The sequence below is a fragment of the Simochromis diagramma genome, unplaced genomic scaffold (genome assembly GCF_900408965.1).
Source record: "Simochromis diagramma unplaced genomic scaffold, fSimDia1.1 OVJJ01000293.1, whole genome shotgun sequence".
In the NCBI taxonomy this organism is placed as follows: domain Eukaryota; kingdom Metazoa; phylum Chordata; class Actinopteri; order Cichliformes; family Cichlidae; genus Simochromis; species Simochromis diagramma.
In genome coordinates, this window is record NW_024386801.1 from 15,742,637 (window position 1) to 15,762,614 (window position 19,978).

The 19,978-nt window shown below is 38.9% G+C and overlaps 1 protein-coding gene across 1 annotated transcript in view; it reads right to left on the minus strand.

The window, feature by feature from the left end:
- The window catches only part of nell2a (neural EGFL like 2a), an 85,346-nt gene that overhangs the window by 50,492 nt on the left and 14,876 nt on the right, over positions 1–19,978 (minus strand). The window contains exons 6-12 of the mRNA XM_040026150.1: positions 18,176–18,248; positions 17,071–17,153; positions 16,556–16,684; positions 14,215–14,317; positions 9,138–9,229; positions 7,479–7,584; positions 6,805–6,933 (exon numbers count right to left, since the gene is read on the minus strand). Coding sequence (XP_039882084.1) covers positions 6,805–6,933; positions 7,479–7,584; positions 9,138–9,229; positions 14,215–14,317; positions 16,556–16,684; positions 17,071–17,153; positions 18,176–18,248 — 715 coding nt within the window. The remainder of the gene's footprint in view (positions 1–6,804; positions 6,934–7,478; positions 7,585–9,137; positions 9,230–14,214; positions 14,318–16,555; positions 16,685–17,070; positions 17,154–18,175; positions 18,249–19,978) is intronic.

Below are 19,978 nucleotides of genomic sequence, written 5' to 3' on the forward strand. Positions count from 1 at the left end.
CTCCCTACTTTGTTCAATACAATAATTGCCTTAAAGTTTGAATTATAATCCCACCTACAAGTGTTGCTGCATTGAAGCTCATTAAGAATTGAAAGCAGGTGGTTTCATTCATCTTTCTTTACATCTCATTGCAGCCACAAAATGGTGCATGAACACTAACATTCTTTTGTTGAACTGAGCATCACTCACTCACACACACACACACACACACACACACACACACACACACACACACACACACACACACACACACACACACACACACAATCATGTACTGTGTACAGAGACAGATGAAGAAAAAAATCAATTGCTTTTGAGAGAACTCCATCATCAAATTGACTCAATTTCAGGTTTCTCTGTGCAGTCTTTGATGCAAAAACTAACCACAATCACGGCCATCCAATTTCATAGCAAGAGTCAGCCTGCTCTCGAGATGAATGGAGATGAATACTTGGGGCCTGAAGTGTTGATGTTGGAGGCACAGGTCTGTCTGCTTGCACTCACTTTTACGCTGGTAATGACATGGGTGGCTACATCCTTATTTCTACAAGAATGAACTGCTGAAAACGTTCAAAGAGCTTGTGTGATAAACTTGCGATCACTAAAGAGCAAAAGGAATCAAGCTGCAAACTTTTAACATGTTTTTTGAGTCTTTCAATTCACACTACTACAATACTGCAGCTGTTTCAGCTTAAGTGACACTGTTATGCTGGTTATCTTGTTGGATATATTTTTAGGAAAATGGGATATTTCTTGTATTTCCTTCCTAAAAACAATCACTAATTACAAATATCTGTAACTACATCTGTTGTGTAGCGAACTAGCAGCTGTACTGTTGAATTAAGGTAAAACACCTTAAGGTAACTGTTGTTGTGATTTAGCACTAAATAAATAAAATTCAATTGAATTGAAATGAATTAAAGACCTGCTGGGATATTTACACTGCATGTGTATGCTTCCCACATTTATTTATGTATAGTAATGTATTGTGCATCCTATAAGAACTTAATGTTGTGCTTTTATAGGTGATACTTTGTTGTTACATTGAATACTCTGTATAAATGATGCACTGATCAGTTATTCGGATGGGACATCAATCTGATCCGAACTTGAAATGCCAGGCCGAGTGTCAGTGACAGCAGACACGATCAATCCAATTCAATTTTATTTTGGTCTGTGTTTACAACTCATTACATTACCTGTGGTGGACTGTTTGCTAGCAGGAGACCTAACATACCACGAAGAAAGCTAACAGGAAAGGGTCAGTAAATATCACAGTCAGTCAGCCAGGTTATGGTAGTCTTAAATGCTTGAACTGAAGCCAACCGAGCTTCGCTTTAGGATCATAAACACGTTTCTCTCTTATCCGTGAGGGTTCTTCAGTTCTAAAAGCTGATGGGGAATAGCAGGTATTTAACCTCCAGTGGGGGGTTGTCACTTGAGGTGGCCCTGAGAGCGGTTGACCCACCCTGTTATCATGCGAGTCGTAAGGGTCACATGATCTGAGGGACTTCTTAGAACTGAAGAAGTCCCTCAGATGAGAGGTGAAACCCATTCATGGACCTAAAAGAAAGCTCAGTTTCCATCAATTCAAAGTCTTAAGATGGTCAGCGCAGATATTTTATGCCTATAACACTAACACCTCTGTATGCTTGAAAGAGTTTTCCTGCTTTTATAATATTGTTACTTCACATACTTCTTGTGTGGACAACAGAGTTGGGCAGTAACGCGTTACTGTAATCCGATTACTTTTTTCGAGTAACGAGTAAAGTAAGGGATTAGTATTGCAAAAACGGTAATTAGATTACTGTTACTTTCCCGTAAGCACGCTGCGTTACTGCGTTACTAAAACCGAGAGTGTCTCATGACAATGACGTAAGCGAGTGCGACGTTCGTGGCAACAGCTGTGTGCAGATCAACAATGGATAATATACTGAGTGCGGGAGAGAGTATGAGCGTGCAGCGTTAAAGCGTGGAAGTACTGACCTTACTTTGAGTTTGATTCCATAAAAAGTGACAAAAACATTAGCGTCTGCTGTTCACTGCGTGGGAAGAAAACCCCTTAACTTCCGAGCAAGCACCGAGTGCGCTACCACGTAATGTGAAATTCACAGAGAAACTCGCGGATTCTTCAACTGACTGCTGCAGCACACCTGCACCAGGGTAAACCTCCGCCTACGCCACTCCTGCTTTACAGGTGAAAATAGAGCAACAGGACCGCTAGTCTTTGATTTTATTTCACTTGCATTTAATTGAAAGAAAAAAAAAATATTTATTTTATGTGCTGGAATGTGCAGAAAATAGGTTTAAATGTTAAACAAATTTCTTCCAGTCAGTGAATGTTGCATATAATGTAAATTTTTGCTTGATGCATAAAGTTAAAAGATTAAAACTGATAAAACAAGTTAAAAAAAGAGACTTTTCCATTTGATTACATTTTGTATGATGGATTATGCAGAAAAAGTAGAATTGGGCTGAAAGATCTATCGCCTTATCACCTATTCAGGTTGTAAATCGTGTTTTTAAAAAGTAACTAAGTAACTAAGTAATTAATTACTTTTGAAAATAAGTAATTAGTAAACTAACGGGATTACTTTTTTGGGGAAGAAATCAGTAATTAGTTACTGATTACTTTTTTCAGGTAACTTGACCAACACTGGTGGACAATAGTCAGTTTTATAAATTATGGTCCCATTTGGAGTAAATTAGCCAATAAAGAAGGCTATGCTTTACAGCACAGCTACCTGGTAAATGGCATTTCACTACCATGCTGCTGTGCAGTGTCTATCAACCAGATCCACTCCTCACTTGGAACGTCTATTTAAAAAATACAAATATGAAGGCAACCAAAAATCTCAACATGAGCCTTCAAAACAGGGGTTTAGATAAGTTTAATGTAACTAATTCAACAGAAAGTTTAAATTCAGTCTTCTTGTTATTATACAAAATCCTTTGCTTCAGTCTGACTCATACTCACAATCTTCCTGATGTACTGCCTACAATATAAGCAATATTTTCAAGGTAATGGTTTAGGTATAGCATTTTAAATTCCTTTCTCCTGTTGAGAAGCTGTACAATGTTTCATATTCTATAACTAATGTTTAGTAAGTAGCAAGTACCTCCACCACTGTGGGATTTATTACTGGGTAAGTGTAAACAAACACACAACAGCAATAATGTTTAAGAAAACAAATTATTTAGCACTGTGCTAAATTATTCCTGTTGCACATTTGTTTACACTTACCTTTTGTGACATTGGTTCCAGCTCAGCAACGGCGCTGCCGTTAATGTTCGTTATTGTCCACCATTGTCTGAATGTTGTTTTCAAGGACATCATGGAGATACACTGCTATGGTGGATGAGGGTTGCATTTACTATTTGATTACAACCTGCAACCCACAGCATTACTCCTCATTAACTTAAGTCAGATAGTATCTGTAATTATGCAGATTCCCTCTGACTAATTACCTGGACAACTGCTCATACCACTAAATTAATGTGCGATCCACTGAAGCTGTGAAGTACTACTACTCAATCATTTAACACCCTGGTTACAATTTAAAAAAAAATAAAATAAGAAGCCTGTCTTCTTATGCGACACTTGAGCCACATCTTGATTACATTAGAGAGAGAGCGATGACTGTAGGCATGAACTCACGGACTGAGGGTCTAAAACTGCACAGACACAATAAAAAAAGAAAGATCAAGAAGGCTGAATATTGACAGGGCAGCTGTCGGGGTCAAAAGCAGATGAATCTAAATAACTTTGATACCCTGTTTGCTCATTAATGCCAGAGATACACAGGGGTAGCAGTTATTACATGATGTTTGCTACATTTTTTAGTACAGGATAGCATTGGAGATGATAAAGTTATCATTTTTTAATGACGCATCTGGTAAGATTCCACCAAGATGGCAGATGAGAAATTCATCTGAAGCTCCATCAATTTCTAGGGTGAACGTTTGAACTCTGTGAGCAGGTTTTTCATAGCTTCCCCATCAACATAAAATGACCTGCTCAATGAGGTGGAGACAATGTTTTTCAGTCGAGCAATTTAAAAGTGTGGGGCGTTCAAAAGGCAATAAAGGAAAACAGTGTCTCTTTGTGTAAAGGAAGAGCGCTGATATAATTAATCCCATTGTGTTTGACTTAAAAGCGCAGAAAGGCAGCAGACTTGTGAACCTTTGCAGGCATTTAGTAATACATGACCTCAGTGATGAGCGATCTGATGGCCAACAGAGAGACCAATAACATATGCACACATACAAACTCTGAGCTTGTTTTTATATCAGAAATTAATCTACTGACTAAGAAGACAAACACAAGGGTCTCAAATTGTATTATGAAAAGCAGTTATTGTTGATGTGGACACAGATAATGAGAGGATTACATTTCCCATCACAACAGGATTATGTGAAAAAAAAGACCATGAATTCAACTAAGGGGTTTATGGGAAAATATTTTGAAAATGCTCCCATGTGTTTCCATTTTTTAGGTAAAAAATATAAAAAGCTGACTCTGATGAAAGCCAGGCTGTGTGAGAGAAAAGAACAGAATAGAATAGAAGAGCCCTTTATTGTCATTGTACATGAAATTGTGGAAATCTACCTTCTGTTAACAATGACAACAAACACTACGAATCAGGCACTGCTGGGATTTGAACCCAGTATCTCCTGTTTACAAGACAGACACTTTAACCAACTAAGCATAAAACCAGCAAAGTATAACATTTAAATAGAATGCAGTCATTTGCAAATTATTTAACTCTCCTGGGTTTGGGGGGCCTAATTTGTAGTTTTTGTTTTTTCATAATGTGCTTTTGTCTGCTGAGGCACCTTTATCTGATTTACAATATGCATGACCTGTAGATTATTTATCAACTGTTTGTCCTATACAAGGCACGGTTGGGTTCTGATGAGATGTTATTGCTATCAATCATGGTCAATCATGTGACCTGTCACAGGCGATAAGATGCCGCTGCCCTGTGTTTCACAGTCTGATGAAGAGCAGGTGTGCTTGAAACATCACACATTAAATAACAAATTTGGAGTTTTAGAATGAGGACCATTAATTCTTTTCTATTTTTCATAACAAGCTGAATATTTTCAAAGAGTGTTTGATTACAAGGCCAAAAAGTTTAAAGAAATGCAGGATGTGGTTTAGCAAAGCTGTTCTTGAATAAGACATCATCTTGATGGCGACATACAGTATGTTGCTCCAAAACCGGCCTCATCATTTGCATCAATGGGAAGTTACTCATATTTATGGACCTCACACTATCATCAATACTGTACAGAATGGTTTCTCTGCCATCTATGCATCAAAACGCACGCAGAGTCCATGATTTTGATTTTGCAAGCAACTATTTGCTGTAGCTGTTTGATGGCAATGTTTTTTTGCTCCCGAAGGCAGTGCAGTGACTTCAGCTAGAGAATCAGTCTGTTTTTAATGCGGTGCTACCTGAGGGCACAAAGATTATGGCCATTTAGAGCTGTTTTCTACTTGTCCCCTGTACAGCACTTTCTTCAGATTCCCTGAATCCTTTAATGACATCGTGCAACCTGAGGATGAAAAACCCAAATTATCTTATTTTAAGACTGAGAAACATTATTTTTAAGTTATTCTATGTTCACCTATTTTCCCTATTAGTCGTTCACAGTGCTGAAGCCTTCTTCATCTTTTTAGTCTTTTGTTCTCTCAGTCTGACACATGTTGTCAGCATCAAAACAATTTTACATTCGACAAGTATTTATGGTTTTAATGATTTGCGTAAATAGTTGCATTCTCTTTTTATTTACAGCTTCCAAACATTTTTGGGTACAGAGTGGGGGGTAACCTTTTGAATGAGATTCAGTCAAGCTAGGAAACTAATAACCTGCTGCTTCGTAAAATAAAAACTATAAACATTTAGAAACGGTGACCTAATGTTTTGGATTCTTTGTGCTGGATTATCTACCAAAGGCCTGAGGCAAATTTTGTACAGTTCGTTTTATAATTCTCCAGACTGAAAAGCATAAACACTCTTTTGGAAGCTGGAAAATAAGCTGTCACACTGACTGTAAGATGACCTCTGCAGAAGTAAAAGAAAAATCTTGGCTATTATTATGTTGGCATGTCTAAAGGAAGGAAAATGATTCATATAAAACATTATAAAAATGCTGTATTACTTTTGGAACACTGAACAAGTGAATGAATACATCAAAAATAAGAAAAATGTAAGAGAGAATAAAGAGACTTATATCCGGTATATCCTTTGATCAGCACGTCCTCATTTTCCACCTCGCTGCAAATGTCATCTCTAAAGCGCTTTGTCCCAAGACTTTTCCGTCTCTTGTTAGTCTGTTGGTCCTGTCGTGTACACATATCTGTGTGCACAGCTATTCCTCTCCAGCCTTAAACCCCTGTGGTTGGCACCACAACATAATATTGTCTCACCACGTATATCAAACTGTCTCTCCTCTCAGTCCCTGCCAGATCCCACCCTCACCTCCAGAGTTAGCTGCTCCATTACTTCAGGTCCAGTTTCTCCTGTTCTTTCTGTTGCCAATGTTAACTTTCCATTCTGCACATTATTCTTAATTTGACAGTCTACAGTGTACTTAGCTCCTCATCATGCGTTTCACCCGACATACACTGCTAACCCCGACCACCCTTTCTTCACTCTGTCTCTAAACCCTCTCCCACTCAAGTTTTCTGCTTTTCAATAAATCTATAAAACCTTCGCCTTTGTCTGGGCACTGCTTTTGGGAGCAGCTAGCTGCTAAACTTTAACACAGAGATTGTTATTCAGAACCACACTATACCTTCACAGTAGGCATTATCATCTCGCAGTGGGCGGAAGCCATCCTTGCAAACACAGCAGTCTCCTGCCTCCAGGTTCACACAGTCAGAGTTCTCCATGCAGCCGTTGCCCTCTGAGCAGAAGTCATGACCTGCGGGAGGCAGGGAGGAAAAGGGTGAGACTCAGAGGATAGAAAAGGAGAGGAGTGACAGAGGCATACAGAGGCAGTCGAAAGGTTATATCATAGCTCCACACCTTTTTTTTTCCCTCCACAGTATCTTAACTGTGGTGTTTTTACTAGTAAATGAGGGCAATACACTCAAATATGCTCTCTACATCTGACTTCACAGAAAACTACGCTGCACTATGAATGAGTAGGTAAAAATTTAAAGACCATACTTATTATTTTACAACATTCAATTCAATTTTCTAGAAGTCACATGCACTTTTTAACTGCTGCAATTCATTTTAAAATAAAGGAGATCTTTCTTACAGAAAAGAACAGAAAAACTACCCAATCACCTTGTAGAGAGAATTCATTTGAAAAAAAACAGAGTGTAAATATCATGCTGAATGACCTGAAATCAAATGTCAAAATCAAACAGTTAGCATATAAACATGCTCCAAAGGTGTGGAGGTTAACAGGTCTGAATTCTTGCATGTTTTCTGAAGTATAAGAACATGCTTCTTCAATACCTCTGCAGACTTTACAGCATCTGCCACTCAAAGCAATCTGCTCCGACTCCGGACAGTTGAGTTCGGGACAAGGCTCACTGGGGACCACTCGATGCATGGTCCTGTCCTGTGAAGAGAGGAGGCAAAATCCTTGTCAGCAACTTCTTAGGTGAACTCTGCCCCCTTCATTTCCTAAGGGCCCAGAGGTAATTATATAGGTAATTATTCATCCATTGTGTTTCCTCTTTCATGGCCCCACTCTCCCTGCTCCCGCTGTGTTCATTATACGCCAATTACTCATTGGTCAATCACATTTTTCCCCCAAAAAAACTACCTGTGAAAAGGGAAAGAAGAAGGGGAAAGCACGCTCTTCTTCTCTTGTTATCCTCAGCAATTTACATCAGGATTTATGATGCATCTTTATTACACTAACAGTGAATCAATCTTCTAGATTATCCCTGCATGTGCGTTTAGTCAGAGTGTAAAACCTGATTATGAGGTTCTGTTTCCCTGCATGCCTTTGGCAGGCCAATGTGATGATCTCATCCTTGTACCCCCAACTGATGCCCTTTTAGATTCCAGATTGCCACAGATAATTCGACAAAAACAACAGACCTCTTCTGTTAATTCCTAGTGGACAAATGTTTTCCTAAGGATAACCTTAAATCAGGAGGTTAAAAAGGCGTCCTTATAATATGCCATGATCTCGGCTCACACACAGGTAAAGTTCTGGAACAAACTTCCCCCAAAAGTCCCAAAGCAACTTTCCAAACAAGCCTTGCCATCTACTTCTGGCCACCCACCACCCAAAACTTGCACCCCCAACCCAACCCACCTCCCTCGCAGCCAGCAGGCAGACAGAAGATCAGAGACGTGACAAGCAGCTGTCAGGGGAAGCCTGCAGAAGTCTGCAGCAGTGGGCTGACTGACAGCACTTCTTTGATCTGCCTGTGACTGCCAGTCAGTTAACTGGGACTACAGATGGGCCAGGTGTGGGCAAGCAAGCCAGGCAGCTGTCTGAAACTGCAGATTCTAATGGAGCTTTGCCGAATTCATGGAGGAGCTGGATGATATGATAGAGCTGGGTGATTAAAAACTTCAAATCATTTTTCTGTGATTGATTGGGCCTGCCTGGAATAATGTCATCAAGCGAATTACTCCCAAAAGTGAGCAACCCACCCATCTGGTGCACCAGGCAGACAAAAGCAAATACTTTGAATAATTGGGGAATGAATCTAATTTGGGACCACTGTGGTATCTGATGATTGGTGCTGAAGAATAGATGTGGCATTCTCTGACTGACAGGTACACCTCCTTTTTACATTTTGGCCTCCAAATGTAAAATTGAGTAGTGGGATTCGGTCTTCTTTTCTTTTTTTTCTTTTTTTTTGTAGGACAACGACAAGACAGATCAATGAAATTGAGCTAAAGCGGACAAACTCACAAGATGGGGTATTGTATCCTGCCACAGTGGGTCACACAGCGTAAGTATTTAGTAAGCTGTCATGCAGAGCGATATGGAAATTAGGAGACTTGAAGTGTTTAGGTCCATGAGGTAATGTGGGGTCTCTTTCTAAAAGACGTTCTAAAGAGCCTTCTAAATGAAAATGGTTGCGTGTGCGTGTGTGTGTGTGTTTGCGCGCGTGCGTGCCTTTGTGTGTGCGTGCTGATATGACTTACCCTGCATTCAAACAGCAGGCACCTGCCAGCAGAGTCACGTACAGCTTTCTGATCTCCTTCCACCAGTTCTCTTCCACCAAATAAGCAGACAGCTGTTAGCAGACACATAAATGCACACAAATAAAATAAATAAATAAATAAATGGTACAATGAACAAATATTAAACAAATATGCACATAAAAACACATTGCTTTTTAAAATCTGCAGTGGTTTATCATCTGCACAGGATAATAACCCTACATCTCCCTTTTTTTTAAATGGCTGTGACCTATTTTTAATTAATTAATGCAGGTCCAAAAAATGTGCTGGTGTAAGACATTTAGACAATATTTAATGATCACCAAAGAGTAGCAGAAATGTTAGCTGAACTGTGTGAAAGCTGTAGAATTACATGTGAGTAAAAAAATACAAATAAAGAACGCAACAAAGCGCTTGCAGTTGCCGGGTTTGGAGATGGAAGGATGCGAACAATGATACCTTTCATTTCCAAACAGATAACAGCTCAATACTTATGATGCTTGAGTTTGAACAGCTGTTGAATACATTTTCATTATTTATTTTTTTATTTTTTTGCATATAAGTATTCAGATTCTATTGATAAGGTAGAGCAGCTAGGCTCATGCTACATGCAGATCAATGATCTCCATAGAGAGCAAAGCAGGGACGGCACTTTCTTATATGTTGTTATTGTAATCTATTGAAGTTAAAACAAAAACAATTTTTATTAGCTTTTTAAAAATGTATCTGCATTTGTAAACAAGGACCACATAATAGAATAGTAAGTCTTTGCCTGGATATCCACTGGACATGGTCCCTTCAAAAAAAATATTATCCATAGGTTAAGCCAGCACGCATGCCTTTGGTTTCGCAGATTGGCCCTTAATAAGTTAATAATGTCTTCAGCTACCAATCAGATGCGAAGAAAAACAAGATGCCCATAATTCATTTTGAATTCATAACCTCATTAATCGGAAAATAATGACTTTCTATTTGAATTTTCTTTATTGTTCTTTCTTTGTAACTTAATTCATCGGTAAAACCTTAGATCGAACCTAATGATCAAAACTGTCTCTTCATATATACACTGATAAAAAAAATAAAAATAAAGGGACACACTGAAAGCAACACTCAATATGAAAAAAATCATGCTGTATACATGTGTCTATAGTCATATGGACTGGGTAATGTGTTTGGAAGGACAGGATGCCACATCACTTGATGGAAATGAAAATCATCAACCTACAGAGGGCTGAATTCAAAGATACTCCGAAAATCAAATTGAAAAAATGATGCAGCAGGCTAGTCCATTTTGCTGAAATTTCAACCTAGAATAACTCAGAATAGTATTGAGTGATTCATGTGGCCCCTAAGTGCATGTGTGTCTTCTATGTCTGACAATGTTCATCCTCCAGGAACTCCCTGCATATCCTCAGCACATGAGGCCGGGTATTGTTGTGCACCAGGAACGTCTTACATTGGTCCAAGGATTTTGTGCTGATACTAATGGTGGTCAGCCTGCCTAGCAAAGGTCTGTGCATACCTCCATGGATATGCCTCCCCAGATGGACGTTGGGCACTCAGGCCACACTCATGAAGTCAGTTTCTGATTGTTTGGTCAGAGACCTTCACACAGTGTGCTGCTGGAGCTCATTTTGTAGGTCTGGCAGTGCTCATCCTGTTCCTGCAGATACCAGTCCAGCTAATGGTTTAAGGATCTTTTACGGCCCTGTCCAGCTCTCCTCGAGTAACTACCCATCTCCTGAAATCTACTCGATGCTTTTGTAACTCTGCCGGGAGACACAGCAAACCTTCTGGCAATGGCACGTATTAATGTGTAATTAAATTTGTAGGATCCAGAACTGCAAAAACTAGCAAAAACAACAGAGTTGCATCTAACAGTAAACCCATTCCTGTTTTGTAAGATGTCCAATTGTTGTACCTCTGGTGCACCTCTTGTTAATTTCATTAACACCAAAGCAGCTGAAACTAATTAATAACCCCCCCCCCCCCCCCCCAAACACACACACACACCCTGCTGCTACTTAACTAGCTAGTTTAATATCCCAGAGGTTTAACTGACCTGATGCTATACTCTGATAAAAAAAAAGCGTTCTTTTAATGTTTTGAGCAGTGTATATATTCTCTGACATCATACAAATGATTCAGTATGATGTGGGAAAATAATTAAAAGAGCCAAACAATCTGTCACAATATCACCCAAATTAGGGGTAACCACTTTTTCGCCCCAGGAAGAACAGATGCTTCATTCTGGTTTGGAGCTTCTTACACAGCTTGAAAAGATTTGGGATCTGCATGTTCTCTGAAGAATTCCGATACAAATTTAATCTGAATTGTAAAATCGCATCATCATAACTAATTTACTAGACCTCACAACCAGCAGCTGAAATAATGGGGACAAAAGGCTCTTTAAAAAAAGGCCCATCAGAATTTTACAATCTGCTTACATCCTATCATGAGAGAGCTCACAGTTTAAGCTACACGCAAGGAACAACAATTCGGTTGCTGAAAACTAAGCAGAGGAAATTGGCATGTGTTGCAGGTGGTGAACTGGTCAATGCAAGCATGTGTAACTCCCACCAAGTTAAATCAATATAATTTTTAAAAAAATGCACCACGCCCGTAAGCTAAATACACAGTTGATAAAGAGACACTATTTTTCTCCAGGCTGGCAGAGCAGAAAGATTCAAATATTTTGAAAAGAGGTCAGAGTGACATGTAAGAAAATTATCTCAAACAGAAATTGCACAAGCCCCGAGCTCATTTCTACTTGGTTTATATCCAGACAAACAAAATTACTTCAAAAAAAGGAAGCAAACATTATGACCCTTGTTTTTTAAATGCCACAAAGCTAACAGCATTGTTTTAGAAAATGACCAAATGTTACACACTAAAAAAGACAAATGATGTCAGAGCTTCCATTTGAAATAATAATTTAAAGGGAAAGTAAGGAGTGTTAGAAATTGTTTAGGGGACCTTTCTTGAAATTCGTAGATGATGTGGATCTAACAGGAAGTTGATCTGAATTGCAGTTGTTTGTAAAGAATAGAGGCTCTTGTTCAGATTGTGAGGTTTTTTCTTGTTTCATCTGAAAAAGATTTGACTCATACTGTCCTCTTTTTGTAACTGCTGAACCCAAATCTGTGCGTCTCCGCTCAGCTGTGACCGTAAACACTAGTTAGATGTCAAGAGTTATTTACCAGTGCTGTTTAACGTGCATCACACACTCTGTCCTTATTATTTACACTTTTTTTGTGAGACCTTTTTTTTAAAGCCCTCAGGTGAATACAGTTGAACCAAATCAAGCGTGTCAAACTCAATTAAGTAACAACAGAAGAAGTGATGGCATAATTAATATGCAGAGGGAGAAAGCACTCCTGAGTGTGGCACTGAGGAGAAGCCATTTCATGTAACTGGGGGTTCTTGGGGTGGTGGAGGTTAAAATAATCACATGGGCAGAAAGCGTATGTTTGATGAGCAGTTGGGGTCAGACAGATCTAGTCTGATACAAGGGGGAGAAATGATTGACACTGGAGGTCAGGCCCTATCACAAAGCAGCGTATCATAAAAGCGAAGGACTTCTGAAACAGCCACTTGGCGCTCTACTTGACAGACAATCACACACAAAAACATAGAGACTCAGAACTCCTCCCTGGAAGGCCCGGCGCTGTGAGATAAGCCTTTAATTTGGAGAGCAAATCATGTCTTTGTAGCAAGGAAACTTGCGGTACACTTCTCTCCAAAGCGAGAGCACGTGTAATTAGCTGTGTGTTTGTCTACCTCATTGACACAAGGGAGAACAGGGATATTGAGTTTAAGGGCATTACTTGCTACGTGTTTGTATTTGGGTAACACGGCAGCAGATTTACAGTCCCGCTTAAAGCCCCTGCGTATCGGCCTAGGCCTATGGTTCCGTGGAAAAAGATGCTGACACGAGATGATTAGCATCCCAGACTAATTGTTTCTTCCTGATAGAGAGTAAATCTTGTCTATTATTTGCGTTTGCAGCATTTTCACTGTGTCATTCGCTTACAAGCAAAGCAGGAAGAGGGATGGCAGAAGTGCGTGGGTGCTTGTGATGAAGAAGCTCTCAAATGAAGTCAGCCTGCACAAGACGTGGAGTCAAATCTGCTAAGAAATACTATACACGCACACGCACAAAGTCTGGTACGTTTTTCTATCGCTCATATGGTGTGTAACCTTCAACACATCTCAGGTGAGAACACCAGTTATTGAAAACACTCAGACGTACGGTAATAAATTCCTTTGCTTAATGCATGTGCTAGATTGTGTTCTATAAGTTGGCAGGCAGTTCTTTTTGCCTCTCAAAAGAAAATATATCACATCTGTTAAAGTTTCATTTGGGATACTATCAGCAGAATGTAAAAAAAAAAAGATAATACGATAATACCCACTGAAATCCATTTTTATTGAGAGGGGAATTGAGAGAATATGAGATGCAGAGTGCTGCGGTGAAGAGGCTAATAAGAGTTCATTGCTTAGCTCAAAGTCATGCGGAAAAAAGAAAAAAAAACAGACCCTCTATGTAGCAATGTGATGAAATGGAATTATTTATCCAGCTAGAACAGATCAGTGTTCAAAAGTTAATAAATGGACATTTATGGAGACACTATTGCCAGTGTGATTATGAGCATCGTTTTAGACCCTTCACATTCCCTTCCTCTTCACTTTTCTCACAGCCTCAACATGCCATGCCATAAATAGGAACTAGTTTACATCACATGCAGCGATCCCAGATTTACTGGCTCATGTCTCTGTGACTGGTGGCCATCTGTGTTTTGAAAGCCAGCTAGTGAATAATTGATTGGTCCGTGTATATGCAAAAAGGATGGACTCATCTCAAGAGACATGTTAGGAGGTAGCTTAGCAACACAGCAGAGCCCTGGTCAATTGTCAGGCAGCCCTTGTGGAGGTGTTATATGTGCTCTAAATCTGGTGATGGAGGTTGTTTTGCTGTTATGTGTGCGCGTTTGTGCGCAATTGTGTCCATGATTGTATGAGTGTAGGAGGGTGCTGAGGTTAAGGGTACTTCACTCACGCTGGCACTCCTTGCAGCAGGCACCCTTTACGTAGGCAGGCGCTGTGCCCGCCGGGCACTGAGGGGGAGGGCAGGAGATGGCCTCACATTGCACCGTGCCATTCTGGTAGAAAGAAACACAACACTTAGTTTAAAGAGTGACTAGTAGAACTCAAGTGACACTGGGTGTTTGGTGCTTGAACTGATACATATTACTTCAGTATCAACAATTCTAAATATCTGACTATATTTATATTGATTTTCTTTATAATAATAATAATAATTTTCTATATAATAATAATAATAATAATCACCTAAATTGGGAAAATACTGCATTTTGAAAAATATATATAATAATTAGGATTTAACATTAAAAAATAAGACTGGAAAAACTGGAAAACAACTAATATCGGATTTTACCGATACCCACACTGATATTTGGTGATTTAAAAATCTGATATGTCGGCCAATATTTTTTTTTCTTTCAAACGCAAATAGATTTCCCCAATAATTGTTCTCATTAACACAATATAACAATGCTAATTAAATATAATCTTTACTTGGAATACTCGAGAACTCCTGGCAGTACTGGCTGGTGGTAATTGGTGGGGTACTGCAGGAAAGTTACAGAGCGCCCTCTGGTGGGCAATCTATGCAGTGTCGACACTCATAAGATAGTTGAAGGGTGTTTCTTACATGTTTTCCTTTTTAATTTATGTACTGGCTTTTATAAATGATGATGAAACAGCTAATATCAACGGCTGATATTGGCTAATAACATTGTTTCTGAACTTCAAACATACATTGGAATTTCTGTCAGCCATTTTTAAATCCTTACTGTCCAACATACAATTGAAGCTAAACACAGTGGTCCATCAATAAATTATATTTTTATGAAGCTAGTATTTGTTGATTTTTTGGTAATGATGAACTACTACATTATGTTGATGTTTCTATTATATTGTTCACCCCATTTGTATAATTGGCATAGGCTAAATGCATGCAAGGCTGCTATTGAAATTAATGCATTTTAGACTGTAATTATGCCATTATAAATACATTATAAATCACAGGATGCACAGATGTTTGCAGCTTACTCAACCCCCCAAATCCTATGTTGCGTCTTCTAAATATTCAGAGGGTTCTGGCCAAGCCGAGGACTATGAATACTGTGCTGCGAATCCACTAAACTGAAGATTTCTACAGTAATCTGTATATCTAACATATTTAAATACTATCTCCTTTTCTCCGGCTGTTACTGTAATTAACATAGTTTCCACGGATGAAAGCTCTGTGACAGCAACATTTATGAACCTGATCCACATAATTGATAACATCTTAATGCATGACCTTTGAATTTTAAAGGTCACAGCTAATTACCACACATAAGGTAAGAACATATCCCATTTAATGCCTTAATTGCAGCCCAGGAGTGGCAAAACATCTTTCCCGACGAATGAAGCGATTTCATTGGATGAGTGGGTAGAACAAATCCCTGATGATAATTATCATCTGTCAAGTGCAATTAGGTGCGGTGCACTGAGAGATATGTGATTTCCTATCTTTTGCATGTTGGGCAGTGGTGCGCAAAGTCATCTCATTGGCTGGTTGGAGCAGTTCAGTAGCAGTGAATGAGTTTCATGTTCCGAAGCTGAGTAGACTGAAAGCCAGTGAAATCTGTTTGCCGATGTAGTACAAGCACAAGATCTCCAGCCGCTTATAATTCTTCTTTTGGCAATTATTCACACTTTGTGCAGCACAAAGTAGACCCTTGAGAGAATAGCGTATTATTAAGCACTGCTGTTGATGCGTCTAATCCTGAGTACTGTGGAGGTTTTTAATACAGTATCTTTTCTTGGGTAACTAGGGCAACCCTCAAGCTAGTGCATGAAAATAATGATACTACAAGCTGTCAACAACGGTGCCCCTGCACTTTGCACCTCTACCTCACCCAAACCCCTATCTTCACACACTTGATCAACAGGGGTTCAAGACAAAAAGGCAGCTTACAATAAGAGCAGAGAATGTATGTGTACACACAGACGCTTGCATACACAGTCGCACACCAACTGAGGCATGCACACGATACAATAAATACAACAATGCATGATTAAAAATGCATGTTGTCAGACACAAATGCATATCCCATTCATACAAATGCCCGCACACATTCATATCCCGCTCACATGCCTGCAAACATATAATCACACACAGCGAGACAAGTACATAATTTCAGACCCAGTATGTTCAAATGCACACAATCACAAAACCGAATGTCCCCTCCCCTTTCCTTTTAATGGTCAGACACACACACACTAGCATGCACGCAGAAGCAGTCGAGCACCCTTGTGAGAAGCCCCACCGTGCATGTGCAATTCCTGCAGCCATCTGTCCAGCTTTCATCCTCCCTGTAGACGACCCCCTTGACGCTGCAGGTTCTCTCACAATAGCAGCCATCCAGCCCATTCATCTTCTCCTCCGCCCTGGACAGCTGCACCACCAACACCCCCCCCCAACACACCCAAAAGACAAAAACCAAGTAGAAAAGAAGACATGAGTCAGCCTCATTCTATGTCTATATTCACATGAAAAAAGGAGCTTCGAAAGCAAACCAGTAGCATCACAAAACTCATTCACGAGATACTATTAACACCTCATACACTCTCAGTCTCTCCATCAGAAGAGAAAAGAGTTCATTAATAGGCAGAGCCAAATGTTAATACGGCTCTGAATGCCTGTTGCAGTGAATGTTAATAACAGAACCGTACTGACAAGGGGATATATTTTACTCATTTAATTCAAAGGAGCAATTACCGTTCCTCTCTCTGTTTTGGATTAAATGTCAAATCAGCACAAATAACACACACATTACATTACCTTGCTGGATGTTTTTGCAAGTATATCCTGTAGCTCCATGATTTTCTGCACTAGTCCATGGAAATCATTGCAGGTTGGACATGCTGGCATACAAGGAACAATACAAAGTAACTTAGGTACGTGCAATAACGTGGTCATCATTTCTAAAAATCTATATTAACTGCATCATAACTATAGCAGATAAAAACCTGTCTAACCATATAACAGTTTTTAAACACTTTTAATAGTAGAAACAGTTCAGAAGTTTAACAGTAATAGTTAATAATTAATAATAACATTAATAATACTTGCTAATATGTTTTTCTCTGAAGGAGGAAATTTCGCTTGTTATTTTATATTACAAAAAAATGTCCCCTCTGTAAAAGGGTGTAATTTACTGGAAAATGCATTAAGCAAACTTTTTGAGGGACAGGAACATATAATCCATGTGAAAAATCATTTTAAACCATGAGGTGTGGTTGTGTGGTTTTCACTCTCTGCAAAAATAGTGTTTGTCTGCAGAAACTCTAACAATGAGATAGGTAAAACAGCCACCTGGAATATAAAAAAGGTTCCTAGTGAAAACACATCATCATAGCACACAATAAAAACATTTCACTGTACAACCAGTGATTGAATGGGGAAAAAAACATTGCATCAGAACATTTCTAAATCAAATAGTCTCACAGATTGCCACTTAAAAGTAATGCGAAACCGATTTCTGAAATATGCCTGATACAGTTTATTTCATCTAGCATATTTACTCAGATAAAATTTCACAGCTTTTTGCACTGATATAAACAGCTGGTTTCTTTGTCCTCGCAAAACTGAATAAAACAGAACCATCATCAAAATCGTGGCAACAATGAGGGTAACGATCACACAAGAAAACCCACTTTTTGCTGATTGACTAACTGCAAAACACCCCACAACTGTTAAACTCCTTAGCGCTACTCAGGATTTAAAAATACTACTAATAATAAATAATAATATCAAATAAATACAAAATGTACGTTTTATCTATACTGTAATCTAAAAGTGGGGTTGCAGGTAAATAAGTTAAAATCGGTGTAAACTAAGTTTGAGTGTTATTCAGAATCAACAGTAATGGGATTACTGCACTCACTTCTGTTAAGGTCTGGACACTGTGAGATGTAACCCTGTGGCATCACCAGGATCTCCACGTCCTGCATCACTCCCTACATACACAGACATAACAACCTTTTGATCATAGGGAGTAACACCTCGTGCTAAAAAGAAGAAAAATACAGAAGAAACATCAAGCAGGTGTAGTAAATACATGAGAGTTGAGAGTTGGGAGTGTGGGTAGGGTGGTAATATTTCTCTAAGTTGTCTAAGTAATTAATATTTGAGATAATGTGGGACCCAAGCATATGTATCCTCACAAAAATAAACAGGTAGAATTGTGTTTTTCACTGTGAAGTATGACAGACAGGTTGTTGAGTGATTGTTGGATAATATGCGTCCCAGACTGTCGCTCTGATCAATCATCTCATATCTGCAAACCTACAGGAGGTTAATTATGTGGCCAATTTAGCTGGAACGTGGATTTTTTTTTCCAATCTCCTCTGATAAGCATAAACAGGAGATAGAGATTCAATCATTTCACAAGTCCAAATTGTCCTACGTCCGAATCCCAAACACATACCTGTGTTCAGACACTCTGTTGCCATAGTAACCAGGTCCATTTCACTCCATGAGTGCATTTATTACCTTTACAGAAGTGGAACAGTGCAACTTAGGAGAAATTGTTTTTTTAAATTGTCTCGCCACTTCAATTTACCAACCATAAATTTAAAATCCTGGGGAAATTATTTGCTGATTTTTCACGGTAACGTGCAGAAATGGCAGAAGATAGGAGCTGTGTCGATCAAATTTGAAATAACACTATTTACTTACCGGCACAGTATAAATTCTGCAAAATACAACTGCTACAAACTATAAACAGAAACTGTGTTATAATGTGTATTGCATATTACTTGCACATTATTGTTTTGTTTAAACTAAGATGCCAAATTACAGTTATTTGCTTGCATCCCTGAATAGGAAGTTTTTAGTGGTTAAATATTGTTGTGTTTGTGTGAAAGAAGGGAGCTATTATTTAATAAATGTGCCCAACAATATTTTAGAAAGTAAAGAGGGATTTTTTTAATGGGCAGTGAGAAAATACTTAATATTAACACATAGAAAAAATTAATCCAGTTTTTGATCTGCAAAAATTAGATACCCTACCAGGCCAAGAAAAAAGTGAACTACTGAAAAATTCTGACTTGATAGAATTCATAACTTCAGTTACTAGATAAGACATTTAGTTATGTATAGTGTCTGAATGTAAAAAAACAAACAAACAAACTTCTTGAGTAAAGAAGCAACAGTGCATGTGCTCTGTCTAAAGTCTTAACTATTACCGCTAAGGCTGTGATTTTCTCATTTTTAGCTAACACATACAGATATTGACCATTTCTCCATGTGTGTGGGCGTGCATGTGTCCTAATGAAGTAGTGTTTAAAAAAGACGAAAGAAAAAGAAAAAAAGGAGATGTCTTCCCAGCAACTAATCAAGGATTCACAGAGTGGCGAGGAAAGATGCTGCTGTGTGACAAGATTAGTGGGTGACCTCCAGAGCTTCTTTCATCAACCAATTAACACAGAGGAAATTCAAATGCCAGGACACAGTGTATAAAGCATTAACAGGTACACATACACACAGCCATCACCGCACCATCAAACACAGACCTAGTCACCAGCAGATTGATTAAAGTAGTTAAAATTGCTAGTAAGCTGACATTTTGCCCCAGCAAGTCTCCCCAGGTGGGAAATTCGGGAGTGCGGCCTAGTCTGAAAGAGGCGATATAAGTCTCTCTGTCTGAAAAACAATACTATAGACTAAGCTTAATGAGCATAGTCCA